We start from the raw sequence: 14125 nt of genomic DNA on the forward strand, positions 1-14125 counted from the left end.
TGTGTGTGTGTGTGTGTGTGTGTGTGTGTGTGTGTGTGTGTGTGTGTGTGTGTGTGTGTGTGTGTGTGTGTGTGTGTGTGTGTGTGTGTGTAATATTAATATGTGTGTGTGTGTGTGTAATATTAATATTCAATTTACAAAGTAACTGGTAATTACAGTTTTTAAATACATGTAGTGAAGTAAATGTACAATATCTGGATCCGAGATGTACAAGTGGAGCAGAAGTAAAAGTATTGGAAATTTTAGCAAAGCACAGCACAAATACTAAAAGTATTGGAAATTTTAGCAAAGCAAAGCACAAATACCTCAATTTCAATTTCAATTTAATTTCAATTTAATGGTGCAGCAAATGGTACTTAAGTGCAATGTACTTAGTCACTTTCCATCGCTGCGTGTTATTGATTTTCCACCTGGTTTGACTAGCAGATGTTTGTTGTAACTACTTATCCCCGGATTACTGCTTACAGCCGTCCACCAGCTGAAGACAGACGGAAAAAGATTCCATTAAAACAGCATAATCCAATCCACCCGACGCTTGATCATAGCGCGGAAATATGTCTTTATTTCACAAGGCTAAACCCTGTGTAGCCTCATCCGAGGATTATACAAAGCTACAATCTGGGATTTATTTTAACGAATACATTTTTAATTAACCTAATATTAACCAAGCCGTATAGTAGAGTGTGTTAATGGAGGTTGGAGTTGGTCATAGCTCTTCGAGGTGGTTTCAAATGTCGGGTAGGAGTCTAGGACTAGAGGTGTAAGTATTCTCCAAATCCATGGTTCAGTTCCGACTTAGCTTTTTGCCCACGTTTGATTCAAACATTTTATTTTATTTAAAAGAACACCAAATAACACTATGAAGGTGTTTAACTTTAGTTTTTTCGCTAGGGTACTTTCACAAGTTAGATCACATGTAATTGTTAATTATGGAATCGTGCATTTCCCGTCAGTGAGTGTGTGTGTGTGTATTGGTTGGTTGGTCAGGCACGTGACATCATGTGACATCATCAGGGATGGAGCGTGTGACATCACATGACATAATCAGGGATGGAGATCCCTGATGTCATCAATATTAAGCCCATATATGGAGATCCCTGATGTCATCAATTGGCCAGCAACTCTACATCTGACCTCAAACCCTTAGATCTCCATATATAGAGCTGACCTGTTCTGACATTCCATATGTTGATCCTTCCCCGTTCACCCTTCCTCTTCGATGTCTCCCTTTTGACTGATACGTGTCCATTCAAACTCTAGACGGGCCTGCCCCAAAGTTATTAGTGCTGGCGCGCCCGGCAGCTGGCGAAAACTAGAGTTCTCAACAGGCCCGAAAATTAAGATCTTACCCCCCATGCCAAAGCAACAGCGCTCGCCCAGCAGTCTGCTGTGACCCAGGCGGATATGTTGATCTGACTCCCAATTCCAAAGCGCCAGCGCTCGCCCAGCAGTCTTCTGTCACCCAGGCGGATGCTTCTCACCCTCAGGCATATTAGTAGGTTATTCAGAGTGTTACTGTATGAATGGTATTGCTAACAATACCTTGGTTGCTGTTGAACACTCATTTTCTACATTATGGAATGTTAAACCTTTGCGGATTATACCAGTGTCAGTCTTTTTGAGAGGTGCAAACACTCCAAGGAACAGCAATGTCCTAACCTATGTGACTATGTCCTAACCTATGTGACTATGTCCTAACCTATGTGACTATGTCCTAACCTATGTGACTATGTCCTAACCTATGTGACTATGTCCTAACCTATGTAACTATGTTTAGAGTACCAGTAGGGACAAAAGTGGTGCTGTTGTGCCAGAAACAGAGAGAGAGAGATAGTGTTGCACTGTTGCCTGCTAATTACAGAGAGAGAGAGAGAGAGAGAGAGAGACAGAGAGAGAGAGGCAGGGGAGAGGGGAGAGGGGAGTTGCACCACTCAGTTCACACGGTGTGATTTGTTTATGTAGATTACGCGGTTGACACGCACTGACATTTTGTACGTTAATCCCTGTTGTCTTTTGTGTGTTCACTCTTTTACTTCTTCCCTTTCTCTTCTGTAGAAAATCAATACGATGGGAACTATATGCACAAAAAATTATTTCACCCATACTTATTTTACTCAACCATACTTATTTTATTTGTGATGTGACAATAAACTCCCTGGATGAAAGCCGAAGCATTCAATCGCACTATTACTGCAGTCGAACAGCCTTGCTGCATGCGTTCAGACGGGCAGATGCAAAGCATATTTGTCGCTTTGTATCTGTGTTGCTCAACACGGATGCCGCCATCAAGCGTGCATCCGTCATTGGAGCTACAGTTGTAGTTTTGCATCTTTGCATCTGGAAGCTGAACCCATGAACTCGACTTCAATTGGCAGCGTTGTATCTTTGTATCTTTTGTGTCGGATTTGCTTTGCAGCTTCATGTCGCTTCCATTGAAAATGAATGGTAGACTGTATGTTTGCATCTGCCCGTGTGAACGCAGCATTATGCTGCACCTAAAATAGCCGATCTACAAGCTCACAGTGCGTCTGCTAGCTCTGAGTTGTGTGTTGTTTCTGTTTCAGTTATTTGAAGCACGGAATTGGACACTATAGATGTGCCGCCATCTTTAATGTAGTTCCAACATCAGATAGAACAGTGGTATGAAGTCCTGACATCACTCACTCATCCCCTTGTTTGCGGAAGTAATTTCTCTATGGAGAATAAGATTGGGTCATCTTAGACTCGTCTCATATAAGCACTGTGGTACAAAAATAAACAAACGGTCTCTGCGATATTGTCAGGGAGGAGTCTCTGTATCATTTACGGTAGTCAGTCACTCCTATTTGATAGTCGGTTTCTGGCGGAAATGTAACTAATTCAGCAGCAGTAGTAACATCAGCGTTTTGTCAGTTGATTCTTCATATCCATATGAGTCAAACCGCCGGGATCGTACTTTTTTCATGTCTTTATGAAAAAAGTCCATGGGAATTAATAATGGGGAAAAAAATACAAACCGGGTAGGATGTGAAATTAGTCTTTGTCTCTCCATTCGGAGAGAGGGAGAGAGTGGACATAAAGCTTACGGATTGTATCTTTAACATGTGAGATAACATTGTGTTATGTCATTGCTGATGGTATGTAGTTCACAAATCCTTTTAGTCAAATCAATGTATGGTAATGAACACAGACTGATGTTCACTCACACGCACGCACGCACGCACGCGCACACGCACAGCACACGCACACGCACACGCACACGCACACGCACACGCACACACGCACACGCACACGCACACGCACACGCACACGCACACACACACACGAGAGAGAGAAAGAGAGAGAGAGAGAGGGGTTGAAAGGGGGAGGGGGAGAGAGAGAGGTAGGGGGACAGTTAGAGGGAGAGAAGGGACAGAGATGGAGAGCCCGTTTCACCCGCGTAATAAACTCGGACAATGCTGGGAACCGAAACACGGACGCGCTGATCGAGTCCTCCGAGTCTGAATGACATAACATACAGTTATACAGCACAGTATATGGATCTGGACGAGCGCCTTACCGAGTTGCCTTTGCTCTGCGTGAGGCTTTGGTTCTTCTTCTGCTCCGACGTTATGGGGGTGGAGGAGAGGCCGAGGTTGGACGAGCCCAACCTCTCCCCCGTCGGACGCACACCACCACCACTGTCCTGCTTGTTGTGCGCCACAGAGTCCTTACTCCCCTCTCTCCTGCCCTCTCTCCCCTCCTTGCCTCCTCCGTCGCGGCTCTTATGCTTCGGTCTCTGCGTGGTGGCGTGCGAGCGCCCCGCGTCCCCGTGGTGTCCGTGTGCGTGGTGGTGCCTCGTCTCCTCCCCGTGGTGGTGCCCACCGCCGCCGCCGCCACCGCCATGGGGCTTGTGGGTAGTGGAGTCTCTGGGCTGCAGCGGTTTCATCTCCATCTCGTAGTTGCTCAGCTTCTCCTCGTCCTGCTCCAGCAGGCGGCCGCCCCGGCCGGCGTGCAGCCGCCGGCGCCCCTCGGAGGTCGCCCCCCAGGGCCCCGCCGCTGGCGGCAGGGACGAGCCGTCCAGCGTCCACCTGTTGTCGCCCCGGGGCTGCCTGTGACAAGGGTTACAGGCTATAGTTAAAAACAACAGAACCAAAACAAAAATTTGGGAGACAAGAAAAAAAAACCTTTTCGTTAACTGAACTAAATAAAGAAACTAGAATGTATATATTTTTTCAAATGATAACTAACCGAAACTGTATTGTGTGTTTACTGTTTACAAAACTAAAACAAACTGAAATTATAGACAAAATGCCCTTGGTTTCGGTGGTTTTGGTGGTTCATCTGTAACTGAATACATTTTGTTGTCTTTTGTTACGTTTTTATGACACAATAGTTTTCAATCCTGCACCTGACAAATAACCAAAGTATAAAAAAACTAAAACTAACACTAATAGCATTTCACGAAAAAAAAAAATGAATAAAAAAGAGCAAATCCACTCTAAAAACGAATGAAAACGAACTGAATTAGATACATTTGTTTATTCAAAACAAACTAAAACTAAACAAAAATGAAAAATCCCAAACTATAATAACCTTGGTCTGTGATTGGACGAGCCGTGTTCTCTGGACTTGTGATTGGAGGAGCTGTGCCTGTGGTGTCCGTTGGTCCGGCCCCCGTCCCCGTCCCCTCCTCTGGACGTCGACGTCTCTCCGCTCTGCAGGGCTGTCACCATTTACACATTTTAAGTTGACCGTTCATTTTGCCCACACAAATAATTGCGATTAACAATTTAATAATTGTGTTTCTTGCGTTGAACATTGGAACGCTTCACAATGTGTAATTCTGTTTTGCCTTTTGCGGCCGGGGCTACACTGGGGACAGAACCGTACGCAGCTACGCATGGAGCTTAACCAATTTTGACCTAAGATCAGATTCAAAAAATGTCTTCTACATACAAGCTCGTGAGCTTGTAGATCTGCTATTTTTCAATAGCTAAAGCATAACATGATGCTAACACCAAAAGGGGTTATGAGCTTGTAGGTCTGCTATTTTTGAAAAATCGAACGACTGACATCCTGACAAAACTGTCAGGATGTAGAAGACATTTTTAGAATCTGATCTCAGGTCAAAATGGGTTAATGACGTAATAATTGTTACATGCAGGACCTACCACTCTGCTGGTCCTCGCTCCAGCTGTTGCCGCGCAGATTCTCCTCCGCCTTCCCTCCTCCTCCTCCTCCCACGTCGCCCCCACCTCCACCCCCTCTCCCTCCTCCTCCTCCTCCCTCCACCAGCACCTGGATCTCCGTCTGACCGCCCCCTCCTCCCCCCGCGTGGTCCACGGCCGCCTGGCGGTGGAAGCGCGCGCTCTTGGTGCGCTGGGGGGCGGAGGAGGAGGAGGAGGAGTGGTTGGAGGAGCGCGGGGGGGGCCGTGTGGGCGTGTGCGGCGAGGAGGAGGAGGGGGCGGGGCTGAGGTCGTCGCCGTCGTGGTGGTCGGGCGTGGCGTTGGCCGTGGTGTCGTTGGAGGTGGGCTCGTCCGAGCCCCCTCCCCCTCCCCCGCCGCCTCCCCCGCCCCCCTCGCCGCCGCTCTGCAGGGCGTAGAGGTCGTCGGGGCTGTCGGCCGTGCTGCCCATGCTGCTGGACAGGCCCCCTCCCTCGCACTCCACCTCGCTGGACACCTGACGCTTCGGACGCTGCAGGTCCACACCTGGAGGGGAGGGGGGGAGGGGAGATGGAGGGTAAGATAGAGATTGATATAGAGATAATGTGAGATGGGGAGTAGTAGTGTCCTTGAAAAGTGAGGACTGAGTGAGGAACAAGTGTTCCCTCGTCTGCCATTATCTTATTACAACATAATCGGTGTTCTTCAGTTACTGGAGTGTGTGTATGTGTGTGACCACGCACACACACACACACACACGCACGTGTGTGTGTGTGTGTGTGTGTGTGTGTGTGTGTGTGTGTGTGTGTGCCTGAAATGAACCTCGGTGATGCGGCTACGCCCGGGATTCGTCTGTAGCTGGAAGCCTGGATGAGAGGGCACCAAGAGGGGCAGTGATTTGGCCAATGAGTGCTCGACCCGCCAACTGGAGAGTGTACTATAGTGGTTGAGGGTTGTAACACTCTAAGAAGGTTGGAGACCACCTGATTGACCTCTCTTCCAGGCCAAGGCTTCATCCATTAGAAATGGATTATAGTGGCATCTTTGATGTAGTTACAAACTGAACTCCCTGGGCAACCAGTGACTTCCAGGAAAGTCTGGACGGCAACCGAGGAAGGTCGGTGACGCTGGAGAGACAGCTGACCTCCAGGAAAGACTGGCGGGGTTAACAGGGGCCAGTAACCCCTGTTGCAGCACTCGCAAGAGGGCACCAAGCAAGCTACACAACGCACAAATGAGCAATATCCCCAGAGTCTCCGAAGTGGAGGGGAGGAAGAGAGAATCGATAGGACAGATTCAACGACAGTGACACAGACTCAGAGAAGCCTCCCTTTTCTTTTAAGATTAGTTTTTCGCTTTTACAGTGAAGACGGACAGGAAAGAGGGAGGAAGAGACAGGGAGAGACATTCAGCAAAGGTCGTCATGAACGGGACTCGAACACGCGACACGCTGTCAGGCCAGAGCCTATATGTGGCATGCGCCTGGACCACTAGACCAGCGGGCGCCAGAGAAGGCTCCCTTGACTAAGGCCAAGTGTGGACAAGGACGGACACATGCACACCACACAGACGAACAGTCTGGTGAGACGTATAGGAGGACCCTATAGGTAGGAAGTAAATCTTAGTCCTAGAGACCTCTCAGTGCCTGCAATCCCCCAAGAACACACAAGGCAGAGAGAGCCTCCTGTTGGCTCTGGCATAAGAGAAAGAACAATGGGCGGGTCTGCGGGGGGTGCCCTGGGCGCGGGCGGTTGATGGGGTGTCATCATCATCCTTCGAGTGCCCTCGAGATCTGCGACACAAGCTGCTTCCACTGGTCTCTGTTGCTCATTGCCACACCAAGTTCATTCACACTCAGTCCTGTGTCCCTACTCAGAACATCTGGAAATGTGAGTGGTCTTGTTCCTCTTGATGGGCAGGGTAGTCTCCACAGAAGAATATCCGAAATGACCTGGTCTTTTGCTCTGTGATGGGGTGTGGTCGGCGCTGGTTGGCTGCACCTGGCAGGCAAGGCACTACTCGATGGGATGCGGTGCCCTGTTGGCTGTCTGTGGCTGATGCTGTAGCGGGTGCCAGTTGCACCTCAGTGATGGCTGTGCCTGGGGCGCCCCTCGGTGATGGCTGTGCCCGGGGCGCCTCTCCGTGGATTCGTCTGTGGCTGGAAGCCTGGATGAAAGGCTCAGTGATTTGGCCAATGACTGCACACTGCATGCCAACTGGAGAGTGTAGTGGTTGAGGGTTGAAACTCTCTAAAGAAGGTTGGAGACCACCTGATGACCTCTCTTCCAGGCCAAGGCTTCATCCATTAGAAATAGATTATAATCACATCTTTGATAGTAGTTACAAACTGGAGGGTGGTTGACACTGACCTTTACCATCAACGCGCACACGCACAGGCACACGCACAGGCACACGCACACGCACACGCACACGTTTGTGTGAATGCATGTGTGTGTGTGTGTGTGTGTGTGTGTGTGTGTGTGTGTGTGTGTGTGTGTGTGTGTGTGTGTGTGTGTGTGTGTGTGTGTGTGTGTGTGTGTGTGTGTGTGTGTGTGTGCGCGCGCACACACACACACATGCATTCACACAAACACGTGCGTGTGTGTGTGTGTGTGTGTGTGTGTGTGTGTGTGTGTGTGTGTGTGCGTGTGGCGTGCGTGCGGTCACACACATACACACACTCCAGTAACTGAAGAACACCGATTATATTGAAATAAGATAATGGCAGACGAGGACACTTGTTCCTCACTCGGTCCTCACTTTTCAAGGACAGAGGTTTAGCTTTATTTTTAGGCATATAGTAGTTAGTCTACATTTAGGTTTTTACGTTAGGATTAGTAATAGTGTTGGATTTAGGTTCAGCAGTAGAATTACAACCATGTTTACGTTTAGGCTTGGAAATCAAAGTTGGTCACCGTTAGATGTACGGTGGTGATGGTCCGTGCGTGCGTGCGTGCGTGCGTGCGTGCGTGCGTGCGTGCGTGCGTGCGTGCGTGCGTGCGCATACCGTTTCCCTGGTGCTGGAAGGAGGGGGAGAACTGCTTGGCGGTGACTCTGGCCATCCGACTCTCCTCCTGGGCTTTCTGGGCCGCTCCCATCGCTGCCTCCGCCTTGCCCTGAGCATGAGCCGTCCTGAGAGAGACAACACAGCAGAACACGCACGATAAAGTGTCTGGAACTATTTAGCACTAATAAGCTATCGTGTTCAATTGTACTCTTTAACCCATTTTGACCTAAGTTTCGATTCTACAAATGTCTTCTAAAACATGTTTCTATGTCAGCGGTGCTCAATATTTCATGTCAAGGACCACAAAAATTATATGTAATTGGCCACCGAACCCCCATCTGAAAATATGTTGTTCCAGGCACCCTCCAGAAGCAAAGATTTGAGTTAAAAACGTTCACTCTGAAAGAATATATTCAGATTTTTCAAAAATAGCAGACCTACAAGCTCGTAGCGCGCCACTCGGTGGCGCGCTACGAGCTTGTAGATCTGCTATTTTTCAATAGCTAAAGCATAACATAATGCTAACACCAAAATGGGTTCCCGCCCAAAATGGTTTAATAGATTGGAATATTGTCCAGTCACGGATCCATGTCAGCAGCTAATGACCGTGAAGAGTTATTCTCTCATTATGTGCCAAACATCCTGTTCAATCTGGGGGATATGTCCTTACAGTATACAGTACAACACAACAGCAAAAAGATATGACCAGGACCAGCAGCTACAGTACAGTACACTACAACACAACAGCAAAAAGATATGACCAGGACCAGCAGCTACAGTACAGTACACTACAACACAACAGCAAAGATATGACCAGGACCAGCAGCTACAGTACAGTACACTACAACACAACAGCAAAGATATGACCAGGACCAGCAGCTACAGTACAGTACACTACAACACAACAGCAAAGATATGACCAGGACCAGCAGCTACAGTACAGTACACTACAACACAACAGCAAAGATATGACCAGGACCAGCAGCTACAGTACAGTACGTAACACTGTGCTCTCATAGTGAGATGTGGGCCTCAACTACCCTTTACTTGAGTACAGTACACAATTGTGAGGTACTTTTACTTTACTGGAGAATTTCCAATATCCAATACTTTTACTTATATACTACACTACATTTCAGAGCCAAATATTGTACTTTTACTCCACTACAATTATTTGAATTACTTTGTAGATTTAAATTATTATTACAAAACATACATTACCCACTTCAGCCCTACATAGACATCGGCCATTTGAAAATAGCCGACCAGGACCTACTGTACATGCATGTAGATCTGCTATTTTCCAAAAGATTGTTATACATTTGAAAACTTAAAATGGGACATTCTGTATAATGACTACTTTTACGTTTGGTACTTTAACTACATTTGGAATGGATGCCAATACTTTTGTACGTTTACTCTTTTGTACTTTTTCTACATTTTGGATTACAGAATACTTTCACTTGCAACAGAGTATTTCTACATTTGCAGTATTTTTACTTTTACGTAAGTAAAACATTTGAGTAATTGTTTCACCGCTGGTATTAACCCATTAAGGTCTGACCTCAAAATTAAAAAAAAATCATCTAAATCCTCCAGTTTTCTGAAATAAATATTTTCACGATTTTTCAAAAATAGCAGACCTACAAGCTCGTAGCGCGCCACTCGGTGGCGTGCTACGAGCTTGTAGATCTGCTATTTTTCAATAGCTAAAGCATAACATAATGCTAACACCAAAAGGGTTTCCCGCCCAAAATGGATTAAGTGACGGTGCACAGGAGAACTATTATCTCCACGCTCTGCAGAAGCATGCTAATATTAACAGCAGGAAATAAGCAGGGCACGCTGACATCACAGCGGGCCTGTTTCACAAACACCTTCGCGATTTTAACCTTGGGACATTTAAAGGTAGCATTTCTCTTTTAGGTAACTGAAAACCAACAACGTTGTAACACTAAATACAAATAGATAACTAGTTCGTTTTATTTAGTAAACAGGGGGCCGTGCCAATCAAATATAATATACACAACAATGCACGCAGCTGTGCGCTCCAACGCCTGGGATTGGCCCCTGACACCGTTATCCCGTTACGCCTGACGAATCTCATTAAAATAGACATGCAACCCAGAATGAGACAATTAATGCATGCACGCACAAACACGCACACACAGCCAGTATATGGTGACCATATAGGAATGCCATAATATAACATGTAATGTTTTGGAGGGAGGGCAGGGGCTCAAGAATCAGACGCTCCAGGACTCTTAAGTTATTTCTGGGGAGCAGGACACTTTGTCCTTCGTTTAAAGTAGGAAGCCTCTTCTTTGAGCGGTGCCAACCACTCCCATGAGTGACCGAGTGTATGTCTGTCTGTCTCTCTGTATGTTGGTAGTACGACCCATTGACCCCTGCAGCTGATGCTGATTGGGGTCGCATTCAGGGCACGCACGCACGCACGCACACGCACACGCACACACACACACACACACACACACACACACACACACACACACACACACACACACACACACCTTATACCAATTTTGAAACATACAGTACTTTAGTTACGTCATCAAGAATAGTGGTCCCTCATTGGCCGGTGGAATACACCGACATACATACCAAGTCGATCGCAGTACATGCGTGCTCTGCTTGCGCAAGTAATGATGCACAATATAATCGGTAGCATATCGGAATCGGCCATTTCACCGATATTGATGATGCAATAATAATGTGACTGGGTTAGGGTTAGGATTGTACTTACAGAGCAGCCAGTCTGCCTGTCTCTGTCTCTTTAAGAGTGTCAGCTGTTATCTACATTCACCAGCAATACAAAAATGAACTAGAGAAAGTGCCCCTCGGGGCACAGGTCTCCACCAGGGCAGGTCAGGTTGTGGCCTCCTGGTGGCGCTATAATAGGCCAATGTAAAAAGGGTGCCATTTCTTCTTACGCCTTGGATGGCAATTGGATGATTTGAGGCATTTTGTTCCACCTGTTGGTGGCGTTATAACAGGCCCATGTGAAAAGGGTGGGATATATTCCTCAGCCTAGTAGGAACGTCTGTGAAAGATTTCACTTAAATTGCACGCTGCGTTCATGATTTGAGGCTTTTCGTTCAAAACGGGCCAATCCTGCAAATTTTGAAAGCCAATGTTATACTGTAGCCAATCAGGATGGAATATGATATATCGGACAGATCTGTCTTGAACACATGACTATAGAGATACTGTGTAACGATTTGCGGGATTTTTGGACAAAATCTGGAGGAGTAATATAAAACAATGTGTTTTTCAAAAGTCGGCCTCCTGGTGGCGCTATAACAGGCCGTTCTGGAAAGTTTGGGGCAGAGGTTCATCATTGGCACCTAGGGAGTGTGTGTGCCTCTAGTAAAGTCCATATAAAAGTCCGAAAACACACACACACACACACACACACACACACACACACACACACACACACACACACACACACACACACACACACACACACACACACACACACACACACACACACACACACAGTCTAACCCAGATACAGCATAGCAGGAGGAGAGGACAGCCTCTCTCCTCTCGTGGGGTCTGTCTTTCCCTGATGTCTTCCTCTGTCCCAGAACAGGATATACAACAGGGTATTTCCTTGTGGAACACCCGGGAGAGGAGAAACCTTGAAGAGGTGAAACTCGCTCAGTCACAAGATATTTGCTGCTGCAGATGCTCTCTTTATATAGACCTGGATCTGGGCAGCAGCAAGTGGGGCAGAATGTGTACGTGCAACAGTGCTCCTGTTGTTGAGAAGCCCTGCTTCTGCATTTATACAACCATCCAGGACGGCCGAATGGATGCTACTCTCTCAGTGCTGAGGATGCCACCATAACGACGTGAGCTCCTGGGTCCCGCAATGTTCGAGATAATAAAGCTATTGATTGATTGAAATATTTATTAACAGTTTGCAGAATTACAGTACATTTCTAGCACAGACTCAATACAAAGACTGTATAACTGTGTTATACTTGTTGGCTTGTCTGGTTTGTTTACATTGAGCGACTATCAGGTGTGCTTGTATATGTTCTTTTTTTAAACTGACCTCACAATGGTGCAGACTTGCTCAGTAAATAAGTGCCACAGCAGGTCACGTCGAGGAAATGAGCCAGAAAACGGAATTAGATTTTCAGCTTTCCATGGAGACAGCACCAAGGAACCCAGATTGACGAGTTTACAAAAAGAAGTAGAATGGCTTGAATCTCGGCTGTACGGCGCACGGGCGCAGAGACATAACGCTCAACAAAGTATCTAAGCACAGCCGTGTTTGTTCACAACATTTTCCTTGTCCTTGTAAGGTATTTGGGCCCGACGTTCTTTCTATCCATCCTGGTGTTGGTTCACTATGTTGTCGCCAAGAACGAGCTCAATATTTACAAAAACATACCACCGTCACTCTATTCTGAGTGATATGGGCTGAGTGAGAGGGCCGTCCCTAGCTTTTCAGACGTAGCCCCCCTCTTGGTGACATACACGTTTTCACACGCTATACAACACGTATACAACACTTGTGATTGGCTGATCACCCCATAGTGATGATGATTTGATTAGCTGAGCAAAGTACATATTGTCAGATAAAAGTGAGGGCAGAAAGTGATTGGCCGGAATGACTTTTGTGATGATTTCATCGGCTGAGCATGGAATGCGATGTAAATTGATGATGTATGATGATATAAGAGTGCTTTTTCGCCCCTCCTATATTCAGCTATAGTGTAGATTATTGTCCTAACACAAACATTAAATGCCATTGTCAATGAATGAAGAATTTACGTTATATGCAGATTGTAGACGAGCACATCGACAATGAATGGATGATGTACGATGATAAGAGCGCCCCTCCCTTCACACATGCGTGATTCTTTTTAATACATTTTATATACATCAGACAGTCTCACATGAAGGCTATTATATATCCCCACCTAGAGATGGTTTATTATACTTAACCGTCTGCCCGCCGCAAACGAGGAACTTGAGGGTGTAAATTAGTACCCTAGCCCGCCAAACACAAGACTCTCGTGAAGCAGGGTTTACATTCTTTATTCCAAGTTTTAATTCGGATCGTATCGTAGCTAATGAAGCTATCGTGTAAACGGCCTGTAGCAGGCGCTGTGATACTCGCGGTCAGCTTTTTCCACCGCTGAGCGAGACAACAACAACCAGTCATGATACCACACACAGCAGTTTTTCACAGGAACAATGCGATTACGGATATTTGGATCTTCAAAGTAAGTGTTACGCGCGATAAAACCTTGGCAGTACGCTATCGAGGGATTAATTAATGCTGGTGGTAAATGTATTAATTTACTTATTATAATATGCTGATACTCCATGTTGAGAGTGACAGTGCATGGAGAGCAGCTGGGGTGAAAACAGTCTTAATGTTAATTTAAATTGAGATATTCCTCTAATCCGGCCAGCAGGGTCGAAGAGGCAGATATGATCCGGGATGGCGACAGTGCAGAGGCTGACATCATTCCAGCTGGCGTCATAGACGTTACACACCATATTTGCAGTATAGGTACCACGTAACACAAGCTCCATATATATACCCATTAAGACCTGGAACGCATCTGTGTTGCTTTAGCTTTTAACCACTTTAACCATTATTTTATACTTTAGCTATAGAATAAAAATCACACCGGTGTGAAGTGAGGGGCGCTCTTATCATCTCACGTCATCATACATCATCTCATTCCGGCCAATCACAATTTGCGTCCTCACCTTCGTCTTCAATGTTTGTGTTTAAAACTAACACTCAAAGCTGGTCATAATTGTCAATGGCATTCAATGTTTATGTTAACACAATGTTTGTGTTTACACAAACCCTCAAAGCTGAACATATAGGAGGGGCTAGCGTCCCTCGAAAATAGTAGATGTACAAGCTCATAGCGTGGCACTGAGTGCTATACGAGCTTGTAGATCTGCTATTTTTGAAAAATAGTGAAAATGTGCAAAT

At 46.3% G+C, this 14125-nt stretch overlaps 1 protein-coding gene across 1 annotated transcript in view; it reads right to left on the reverse strand.

Moving 5' to 3' along the window:
• jph3b (junctophilin 3b) overlaps nucleotides 1–14125 on the reverse strand; it is a gene marked incomplete at its 5' end in the record, with an annotated part of 58307 nt that overhangs the window by 5645 nt on the left and 38537 nt on the right. The window contains 4 exons of the mRNA XM_079502367.1: nucleotides 3539–4070; nucleotides 4555–4684; nucleotides 5133–5669; nucleotides 8131–8255. Coding sequence (XP_079358493.1) covers nucleotides 3539–4070; nucleotides 4555–4684; nucleotides 5133–5669; nucleotides 8131–8255 — 1324 coding nt within the window. The remainder of the gene's footprint in view (nucleotides 1–3538; nucleotides 4071–4554; nucleotides 4685–5132; nucleotides 5670–8130; nucleotides 8256–14125) is intronic.

The sequence above is a fragment of the Electrona antarctica genome, assembly GCF_951216825.1.
Source record: "Electrona antarctica genome assembly, chromosome: 5".
Lineage (NCBI taxonomy): Eukaryota > Metazoa > Chordata > Actinopteri > Myctophiformes > Myctophidae > Electrona > Electrona antarctica.